At 46.5% G+C, this 10,777-nt stretch overlaps 1 protein-coding gene across 8 annotated transcripts in view; it reads left to right on the top strand.

The window, feature by feature from the left end:
* Positions 1-3,188: 3,188 nt before the first annotated feature.
* NTAN1 (N-terminal asparagine amidase) overlaps positions 3,189-10,777 on the top strand; it is a 39,604-nt gene continuing 32,015 nt past the window's right edge. The window contains exons 1-2 of one of the 8 annotated variants that reach the window (XM_045571283.1): positions 3,189-3,406; positions 10,656-10,758. In XM_045571283.1, coding sequence (XP_045427239.1) covers positions 3,326-3,406; positions 10,656-10,758 — 184 coding nt within the window. In that variant the 5' untranslated portion in view covers positions 3,189-3,325. The remainder of the gene's footprint in view (positions 3,407-10,655; positions 10,759-10,777) is intronic. The other 7 variants (XM_036410885.2, XM_045571281.1, XM_045571282.1 and 4 more) reach the window with 7 other exon arrangements.

The following is a 10,777-nucleotide window of genomic DNA, read 5'->3' as shown; positions in this document are numbered from 1 at the left end:
TCTGGAACTCTTGTTCTTAAAGGGAGGTACCTCAAGAAAGATGCTACCTACATAAATGTTCTTTTAATTTTTTTTCTTTTTAAATATATTTTACTGATTTTTTACAGAGAGGAAGGGAGAGAGAGACAGAGCTAGAAACGTCTATGGGAGAGAAACACCGACCAGCTGCCTCTTGCACACCCCCTACCAGGGATGTGCCCGCAACCAACATAACATGCCCCTGACCAGAATCGAACCTGGGACCTTTCAGTCCGCAGACCGACACTCTACCACTGAGCCAAACCGGTTTCGGCTTAATTTTTTTCTTTCTGATCTGTATTTAAACATTGTTTTTCAATGTAAAACTGCATATGAGACTTGATTAAAAAGGCAAAAATATTGCCTGTGTGATTGGGAGTGCTCAAACAAAGTGCATGTTGGTGATGTGATGCACTTCCAGATGCATCTGAAGTGTCACTGACTCCCCTTGATCACAGCCAGCCAAGAATGACTTCGGCTTGAACTGGTCCAAGGAAGACAAACGCTTCTTCAAAAATTTACATGCCTTGAGGCATGTGAAAAAATAATTGTAAAATCTCTTTGGAAAGTGTATTATGAGAACAAGGGATTTTTTGTTCCTCTTACTGAAAAGCAGATGTGTGCGTGTGCGCGCACACTGAATGGCGAGATTATTATGACCACCCCATCAGTACTTCGTTGGGCCACCTTTTGCCTTTAATACTGCAGTGATTCTTCTTGGCATTGACTCCACAAGATGTTGAAAGGTGATGCGAGGAATCTGACACCATGCCTGATGAATAGCGCTGTCCAGTTCTGTGAGATTTGATGGTTGTGGAACCATTCGCCTGGTGGCTCTTTTAACTTTGTCCCACAAATGCTCAATTGGATTGAGATCTGGTGATTGTGGTGGCCACCTAAGCAAGGTAAAATCTCCCTCGTCTCTTGAAACCACTCCTGCACAATATGAGCACTGTGGCATGGCACGTCTTATTGGAAGAAGCCTTCTCCATTGGGATACGCCATCAACATGATAGGATGAACTTGATCAGCAATGATACTGCTATTCAGACGTTCCACACGAATTAAAGAGCACAAATCATGCCAGGAAAGCATGCCCCAAACCATAACACTGTCCCTACCAGCTTGAAGGGTTGTATTCATACATGTGGGGTGCATGCTTTCATGCTGTTTCCGTGAAATTCTCACTACCATCTGCATGATGCAACTGGAAACGTGATTCATTGGACCACATGACTTTTTCCCAATGGTCGACTGTCCAATCCTTGTGTTCCTGTGTGAATTAGAGACGTTTTATAATGGTAACTGCAGACAGCAAAGGTGTTCAAACAGGCCTTTGGCTTCCATATCCCATACGATGCAATGTACAGCTAATTTGCTTACAAACGTCAAGTGGTCATAATAATCTGGTCACTCAGTGTATATCCTATATAATAAAGAGCTAATATGCTAAATAGACCTGATAGGGGAATGACCTTTGGGAATGACCTTCCTGAATGACCAGTGGGTGTGGGGTGGGGCTGCAGAGGCCTATTCTTGCACGAATTTCATGCATCAGACCAGGCCTCTAGTGTGTGTACATACATACATACATACTGAGTGGCCAGATTATTATGATCTCTGAATACATAATCTGGCCACTCAGTATATATCCTATATAACAAAAGGGTAATATGCAAATTGTCCCCTCTACCAGCAGGCAAGCTGGCCAACCGCCCACGTCCCCTTCCTGGCCAGGCTAGCTGGGCCCCACCCATGCACAAATTCATGCATGGGGCCTCATACAAACACACACACTGAGTGGCCAAATTATTATGCATTCAGAGATCATAATAATCTGGCCACTCAGTGTATATCATAAAGGGAGAGGGAGAAACAAATGATGAAAATTATTGCCTCCCATATGACTCCTCCTAGGGATCATACCCCCGACCTCCATAGGTCTATGCTTAACCATAGTCCTACCTGTGAATGCAAAACACTTTGAATTGATGTAGGAGAACCAGAGTCCATCCCTTTGTCTGCTTGGTTAGTAGCTTCTCTTTCTAACCAAGTGTGTGACACGCTCTTCAAAACTAATTTTATTGAACTGTTAATTGAAAACTAATACCTATTCTAGGGTGGTGAGGATTCAGTGAAAGTGCATGTAAAATCTGTCAATAGCTGTTTGGCTACCTTGTGAGAAAGACTAAAGAAGGAAGCTCTTCCATGAAAAAATCTTTTCAAGACAAAGATGACTTCCATTTTACCCATGTTACTTCCTTGGTACAACTTAACCCTTTGCACTCCGAACCATTCTGGACATTGGCTACCAGCTACTCAACGCTACTTTGCGGCGGACACGTGCGTTGAATTAACTCAATTCCCCGTAATCACTAATAAACTGCAATGTCCCCCCTGAGAGGGGACATCCGAGTGATATGCTAGAATTCCAATGTCCCCCTGAGAGGGGACAGCGGAGTGCAAAGGGTTAATAGAGCCCTAACCCAACACTGATTATGGTGTTTCTTAGCCCTTGGGAGTTTAGAGAAACTAAGAGGAGGTGGAATATAAAATGATTACATTTTAGTAGTTTTTGCTCATCGTAGGATGACTCATCTCACCATCTTTTTAAAAAATTACTTTTTGTTGATGTATTGTGGAATTGGGTCTATTTGAGTATTTGCAAGTTTTAGAATAGAGAACCTCAGCCTTGCACCAGGGTTCCTATCCTCAGTAGGACTGCATGGTATGGTGCCTACTGGATGCCAATACTTAACTGATGATTTCTAAATGTGGGGCTAGCAAATTTTAGGGTCTATTTTCCCAGATTAAGACATGTTGCGTTTATTATTCACTGAATACCGTCTGGGACTTGCTCAATATCACGCACGATTAGATGGTGGTAGGGACCGTTTTGTGAACCGAAGCCGAGATCCCTCAGACCCCGCACTCAGGCCAAGTTACCGGATCTGGGAACTGAGCTAGGCTCTGAGAGCAAAGGCTCTCAAGTTGGGCGCAGCTCCCCTCCCTTCGCCCCCACGTTTTCAGGACTACATTTCCCAGCGCCCATTGCGGAAGAGGCTGGCCTCAACCCGTTTCCTGGCTATTAGATTACGCTTCCCAAGGGGCATTGCGGCCCCGCCCTGGATTTCCTCACCCTCCTGGGTCAGTGCGGTCTCCTCGGACTCCACTTCCCAGCGGCGCCCGCGGGGGCACCCAGGGGCGGGGGCGGGGGTGAGGGCGGCGGCGGCGGGGGCAGGCTGCCCGCGGCGGGGGCGGCCCACGCCTCCCCGGGACCGGGACCGCCGCGGCCGCCGTCTCCGCGATGCCGCTGCTGGTGGAGGGGCGGCGAGTGCAGCTGCCGCAGTCCGCCACGGACCTCGTCCGAGCCCACCCGCTGCTGGAGGTGAGCGGGGCCCGGGCGGGGGGCTTCCTCCCGGCGGACCGAGCCCTCCTCCCCCCGCCGCCGCCGCCGCCGGCCGCTCTGCCCCGAGACTGACTCACACTTGGCGCAGCCGAGGTGCTGCTGGCGGCGCCCCCGGCCGTGGGCAGCGCCCTTCCGCCTGCGCTGGAGGCATCGGCGGAGCCTTCGCCTTCGGACCGCAGAGGGCGTCTGCCGAGGCCCCCGTTCTCCGGGGAGGGCCCGGGCCCAGAGAGGTGCGGTGACAGCCCCGGTGCCGCTCAGCGCCGCGGCCGGAGGGCGCCCCGGGACCCCCTGCCCCCACCCCCGACCCGGGCTGGGCGCTCAGGGACAGCGGGGAGCCTCGCCCGCGGGAACGCGCTCCGTTTGGGGTCCTCAGGGCGCGGCGGGTTATGCCAGGGGGGCTCCGGCAGCGTCTGGGCCGGGGTGCCCCGCGGGCTGCTCCCCGGACCCCTCCGCTGCCCCCGGGGCGCAGGGCCCGGGTATTTTTAGCCGGAAAAAGGGCCCAGCTTCTCCACAGCTGCGCCCAGTTGAGGACCACGCCCTGACGGCAGCGGTTTTTTTTTGTTTTGTTTTTCTGCTTTTGTCCTCAAATAGATAGATCTCGGAAACCTTGGTCCGCGCTTATGCAGAAACTGTTTGAAAAGGGTTTTTTGTTTGTTTGTTTTTTTACTGTTAAGAAAAAGCGATTGGGGACCACACCTCACACCTGCCCCAGTTAAGGGGGAACCACTTAAATCTGTCCATTGGGCACTGACCCGTGTTCACCTCTTTCCCTCCATCCAGGGCATTTACCGTCCGGTCAGGGAGGGGGTGGTTGCTAATCACAGTCACTCAGAGGCCGTAAGCTGTTCAGGGCCGCAAAGAAAAGCGCCCCCTTCCCGTCTCAGATGGAGGCACAGAAGCCTGGTCCGGCCTGTGGGCTGAGGACTCTTCCTGAGAGTCCCTCTGCAGCAGCCGCAGTTTGTAATTGTTTTGTCTGCACACTACTTTTGTTTATTCCCCTTCATCTGCCTCCAGAGTGTAAGCTTCCGTCGGTATTTGTTACATCAGTGAGTGAACTGCCCAGCTGGTGTGGCTCAGTGGTTGAGCCTGGACCTGTGAGCCAGGAGGTCAGGGTTGGATCCCAGGCCAGGGCGCATGCCAGGCTTTCCGGATCGATCCCCTGGAGGGGGCCTGTAGGAGGCAGCGGATCAATGATTTTCATCATGGATGTTTTTCTCTCTCCCTCTTCGCTCCTCTCCCTGAAATAAATAAATAAATAAATAGATAAACAAATAAACAAATACATTTAAAAATAAATGAGTGAACAGATGACCCGAAGCATGAGGGGGAGTTAACTGACAGGGAAGAGGGGACGGCTTCGTGCAATTCTCAACTTGCGTTTCAAGAAACCAGTAGTGACAGTGTCAGCACATCCTGAGTGTGCAGCAGACACTGGGCAGAGTGCTAAGCACTCTCCTTGTGCTGTGTCGCGTCACGGTGAAGTCAGGAGTAGGACTCGCCAAGCGAAAACATTCCAGCTGCCTGAGAAAAATGTGACACTTATTTTTATGTCTGAAAAGTTATATGACAGATAGTTAGAAAGATCAGAGTCCAAGGCAGCACATGGAGCGTGTTGAGGGGCGGGGCTGTGGGGCTGGGCCTGTAGGGAGAGGTGGCCAGAAAGGCTTCCTGGTGGGGACCAGTTCGCGTTAGAGGCACAGGGAGGAGGGACGGTCACGTTCACTTGCAGCAGTCTAAGGAAGGAGGGTGGAGGTAAGAGATGTGAAAAGGGGAAGGGGGGTGCTAGGCAAGTGAGAGAGACTGTGCTCCGATGGGCAGGGGAGGAAGGTCCTGAGGGCAGGTGAGCTGCCAGTCTCCTTGGTGCAGAGGACAGACCGGAAATAAGTGGAGAGGGGTAGGTCGTACCTGGATTAGAGGGGTTTGGGTGGATTCTTCAACAAATAAGCAGTGGAGGGAAATGAAAGATTTAACTTTTTCTATAAGTAGCACATCCTCTTTGTAAAAATTAAATAAATGTAAATGTTAAAAAGAATTACTAATCTATGGCTACAGACACATCACATTTCAGTAAATATTCTTACAGAGGTTTTTCTTTGTGCGTGATGTACTTTTAAAAATGAGAGCATACTGCCCTAACCGGTTTGGCTCAGTGGATAGAGCATCGGCCTGCGGACTGAAAGGTCCCAGGTTCAATTCCGGTCAAGGGCATGTACCTTGATTGCAGGCACATCTCCAGTAGGGGGTGTGCAGGAGGCAACTGATTGTTATTTCTAACTTTCTATCCCTTGCCTTTCCTCTCTGTAAACAATCAATAAAATATATATTTTTTAAATGAGAGCATACTATATATTCTTTTTCATGTAACAGTGTGATGTAAGAATTTCCAGGAAGTTTAAGCCTCTCCCTAGCTATGCCTAGCACAGAATAGTAACAATAATAATAGTAACGCAGCGTCATCCCAATATGCCAAGGTTGCGGGTTTGAACCCTGGTCAGGGCACACGCAAGAGCCAACCAGTGAATGTGTAAATAGGTGAAACAGCAAATCGATGTTTCTCTCTCTAAAGTCAATTTTTAAATATATATTTATATTGATTTCAGAGAGGAAGGGAGAGGGAGAGAGAGAGAAACATCAGTGATGAGAGAATATGATTGATTGGCTGCCTTCTGCACTCTCCCTACTGGGGATGGAGCCTACAACCCGGGGATGTGCCCTGGACTGGAATTGAACCCTGGATCCTTCAGTCCACAGGCTGACACTCTTATCCACTGAGTCAAACCAGCTAGGGCTAAAGTCGATTTTTAAGAAATAACAGTAACACCGTGGGACTTGCTGAGCACCGCTGCCCTGTGAAGTAGGTGTGGGAAAAGCTGTTCCCATTTTACAGGTGATGACAGTGAGCACAGAGAGGCTGATTGTGTTGCCCAGGTCCCACATCCTGTAAGTGGTGTAGCCTGGATCGGAACCCTGGCCGTCTGCCTTGGTCTCTAGCTGCACTGTTCAGTATGGTAGCCACCAGCCACATGTGGCTGTTTACATTTAAATTATTTAAAATTAAATAAACTAAAACCCCTCAGTCGAACTAACCACGTGTCAAGTGTTCGACAGCCACTTGTGGCTCCTGGCTCCTGTAGGAGACAGCACAGATACAGATGTTGCCATCACCGCAGGAAGTTCCGTCCGGCAGCACTGTGTAGTCTTTGCTCTCTCTCTCTTTTTTTTTTTTTTTTTTATTTATTTAATTTATTGATGTTTTACAGAGAGGAAGGGAGAGAGAGAGCTAGAAACATCGATGAGAGAGTAACATCGACCAACTGCCTCTTGCACACCCCCTACCAGGGATGTGCCCGTAACCAAAGTACATGCCCTTGACCGGAATCGAACCTGGGACCTTTCAGTCAGCAGACCGACGCTCTACCACTGAGCCAAACCGGTTTCGGCTAGTCTTTGCTCTTAACCAGTCCTGCAACACCTTTTAAATGGCCCCGTAGAGTCGAAGCCGGTTTGGCTCAGCAGTAGAGCGTTGGTCTGCGGACTGAAAGGTCCCAGGTTCGATTCCGGTCAAGGGCATGTACCTTGGTTGCGGGCACATCCCCGGTAGGGGGTGTGCAAGAGGCAGCTGGTCAATGTTTCTCTCTCATCGACATTTCTAGCTCTCTATCTCTCTCCCTTCCTTTCTGTAAAAAGTCAATAAAATATATTAAAAAAATAAAAAAATAAATAAATAAATAAATGGCCCCGTAGAATTCCACAATATGAATGCGCTGTAACTCTCTCTTCCTCCTTTTAAGCATGGAAGGCGCTTATAATCAATCGTTCATTATGAAAAGTCACAGAGCTAACTCGTAATTATTCCTTCAAATCAAATTGCTGGGCTCAGAAAGGTGTTTGTTTGTTTTTTTGAGCAGAGAAGTGATGTAACAAAACCAGTGTTTTGAAGCAATAATTCTGGCGGCCATCAGGGAGGATAGAGTGGGCAAGGGAGACCTTGGGGGTCCAAGAAACGGACGCGGGATGGTGACAGCCACTCCCTACACTCCCGCCCTCCGTTACTGCTCACACAACCTGAGGGTGGTCCGCACCGTCCCCATTGCCCAGGGAGGCGGCAGGAGCACAGTCAGGAGCGTGCCCACGGCCAGTCGGTGAAAGGCAGGGGACTCCGCTGTCTTGCTGTCTACCTTCCGCTCCTAAGGTCTGTGGCAGGAATTCAGATGTGAGACCGTGGAGGACTGAAATAAGGTGGTAGCACAAGTGGGAAGAAGGCTCAGTTTTGAGAGCTGTACCTGTTGATGATAATTTCCTACACAGCGAGCTTTCCGTTCCCAAAGCCCCGTTAGACCTGCTTCTGTTTTTGAAGGAAGAGCTGACCATCTGCAGCAGGAGGTACAGCGAATGACAGGCTAACCCAGCGGGCAGGGACCGATAGGCACAAGTCAAATCCTGTTTGTGGGTAGTTGGTGAGCTTTAACATTAAATTTTAAAGGGTGGGAGAAAAATCAAAAGATTAATATTTGGTGATGTGAAAGTATATGAAATTCAGATTTTGGTATTTCCCATAAATAAGGTTTTTGGGGACACAGCTACAGCCTTTTGCTCTCATGGGGCGTACTGCTTTCATGCTACAGGGCAGCCAGCACAGCCCTAAATACTTACCACCCGGCCCCTTTCAGGAGGGGAGGGTTGGCCCCGGGCACCACAGGCTTGGAGTTGGGAACTGAGGGTGAGGTGAGCACAGAAAGACCGATGGAAAACATATATATATATATATATATATATATATATATATATATATATATATACACACACACACACACACACACACACACACACACACATATATATATTCTTTTTTTTTAATATATTTTATTGATTTTGTATAGAGAAGAAGGAGAGAGATACAGAGTTAGAAACATCGATGAGAGTCATCGATCAGCTGCCTCTTGCACACCCCCTACTGGGGACGTGCCCGCAACCAAGGTACATGCCCTTGACCGGAATCGAATCCGGGACCCTTCAGTCCCCAAGCCAACGCTCTATCCACTGAGCCAAACCGGTTTCGGCGGAAAAGATAATTTTTAAAAGTGAATCTTCGTGTCCAGAGAAAAGCAAAAGTTGAGGAAACTGAGGCTATTTATTATATCAGAAAGGATGTGAGTTTATGAGGTAGGGCTGGCCGTGGGCTCTCCCCCAGAGAACTTTGGCTAAACTTTATTTTATTTCTCTAAGTGGAAGACAGAAGCGGCATACCATTCCTGCCTTGTGGCATTCTCTCTTCTTCTAATAGTGCTTTTCTCTGGAGCTGTGTCAAAAAAGACCTGATTTTTGGTCTTGGGTATGAATCAAATCTCACAAGTAGCTTTACTTTTGGATGGTGACCCAGTTATGAAAAGAAATGCTAAAAATTTGCCTTTGTTCCTACCTCTCTCTTTCCCAAAAGAACAAAGGTAAGGTAAGTAATAAAGGAGTGATAAGAAGGAAATTCTTGATCTCCTTTGTTGTTTTGCATTGAGGTGAGCTGAGAAGAGGTATGAAGATGGAAAGTGCTTTCTGATAAGGAGTGTTTGAGTGTCAGAACAATCTGCCACATTTATTTCTCACTGACGGCCTGCAGAGGCAGAGGTGCCAGGCAGACCCAGTTCTTCATTGCAGTTCACTTAGTTCTCAATTCCTCTCTCAAACTGAGGGCTGGTCTCATTCTAATCGCTGTTTTGCTTCCAATTAATGGGAGTTTATTAAAAAGAAGACACTAGCCGAAGCCGGTTTGGCTCAGTGGATAGAGCATTGGTCTGTGGACTGAAAGGTCTCGGGTTCGATTCCATCAAGGGCATGTACCTTGGTTGTGGGCACATCCCCAATAGGGGATGTGCAGTAGGTAGCTGATCGATGTTTCTTTCTCATCGATGTTTCTAACTCTGTCCCTCTCTCTTTCTCTCTGTGAAAAATTAATAAAATATATTTAAAAAACAAGACACTATAATTCATCAAGCTGGTCATTATGCCTTTTTATATCTATTTTAATAAGTACTAACTTAAATTCTCACCAATATGAGATATGGCAAGAAGCCTGTTTAAGACTATGAAAACATTCTCCAGTCTAGACAATACACTATATTACATATCTGGATAAGAATTTTTTCATTGAGTTTATTTGTTGCAAGTAAGGAAATTATGATACTTAAGGTTGTATCAATTTGACATTTTTTTGGGGGAAAAATGTGTAGTTCAGTTTTCATTCAAGAATTTAACCACTTAATTTTTTCTCCCCCAGGATTACTACATAACAATTTATACAAATATTCATTTAGACAAAATGAGGACACCTAATATTAATCTATTTTTTATAGATTTGCTCATTTTTGGTTTTCTCCTTTAATAATATAACTATATTATAGAAGATTTAGAGAATAGAGAAAAAATACCAGTTAAATTACTTGAGTTTGCCCTGTTCTAACAACCATGCTCATATTGGTGAATTTCCTTCCAGAATTAAACTGGATATTTAATTTTTCCTATGTATAGTCATGTTTTAGCATTCTTGTATTAAACAGTATATTGATAGCTTTAAATTTTTATACTTTTGCATCTTGCTTTTCATTGTACATTTCAAAGCTCCTTTCCCATAGTCCTCATTTTCCACGGCTGTGCAATTAGTAGTTGTGAGTTGGTTCTGCACAATTTACTTACCTTTCTTGTTGCTGCTCCCAGCTTTTTGCCATCCTAAATAACACAGGGATTTTGGATTATTTTCTCATTACGGATTTCCAGGAGTAGGATTATCAGATGAGGGGATAGGGAAGATCTTAACCTTTCTACTTCTTTAAAGAAAGGAAAGAGGAGATGTGGTTTCTAATCCACTGATCCACTAGGCCATACCATCTGACTCTCCTTACTCTTGTAAAATCGTGAGGAGCCTCCTGTCTTCTTCAGTAAGGAACTGTGAAAACGCATTTTTGCATCTTATTCCATAGATGCAAAAAACTAAAATCTAAAAAACTAAAACTAAAATCTTGTTTTATAGGATAAAAAAGAATAGGACTTTGTTGTTGCTTTTTGCATTGTTCCACATGATAGTTACTGCTATCTTTTTAGTTTAGCCTGTCAAATAACACACACACCTCAGACCTACAAGTGTGTATTTCCCACTTAGTGCACACTTTGGCTCTCTCCACCCCTCTAGTTATTCAATCCTCACTAATTTCCATCACTATTTTTTTTTTTAATTAAACAGGAAAGAGCCAGACTCCTCAGAGGTCAGTCTGTTCAACAAGTGGGACCCCAGGGCCTTCTGTATGTTCAGCAGAGAGAGCTTGCAGTGACCTCCCCAAAGGATGGTAGGTTAGGAAGCAGTGA

The sequence above is a fragment of the Pipistrellus kuhlii genome, unplaced genomic scaffold (genome assembly GCF_014108245.1).
Source record: "Pipistrellus kuhlii isolate mPipKuh1 unplaced genomic scaffold, mPipKuh1.p scaffold_m20_p_4, whole genome shotgun sequence".
Taxonomy (NCBI): Eukaryota; Metazoa; Chordata; class Mammalia; order Chiroptera; family Vespertilionidae; genus Pipistrellus; species Pipistrellus kuhlii.
Note: the sequence above shows the minus strand (reverse complement) of the source record. Positions and strands in the feature narration are given on the sequence as shown.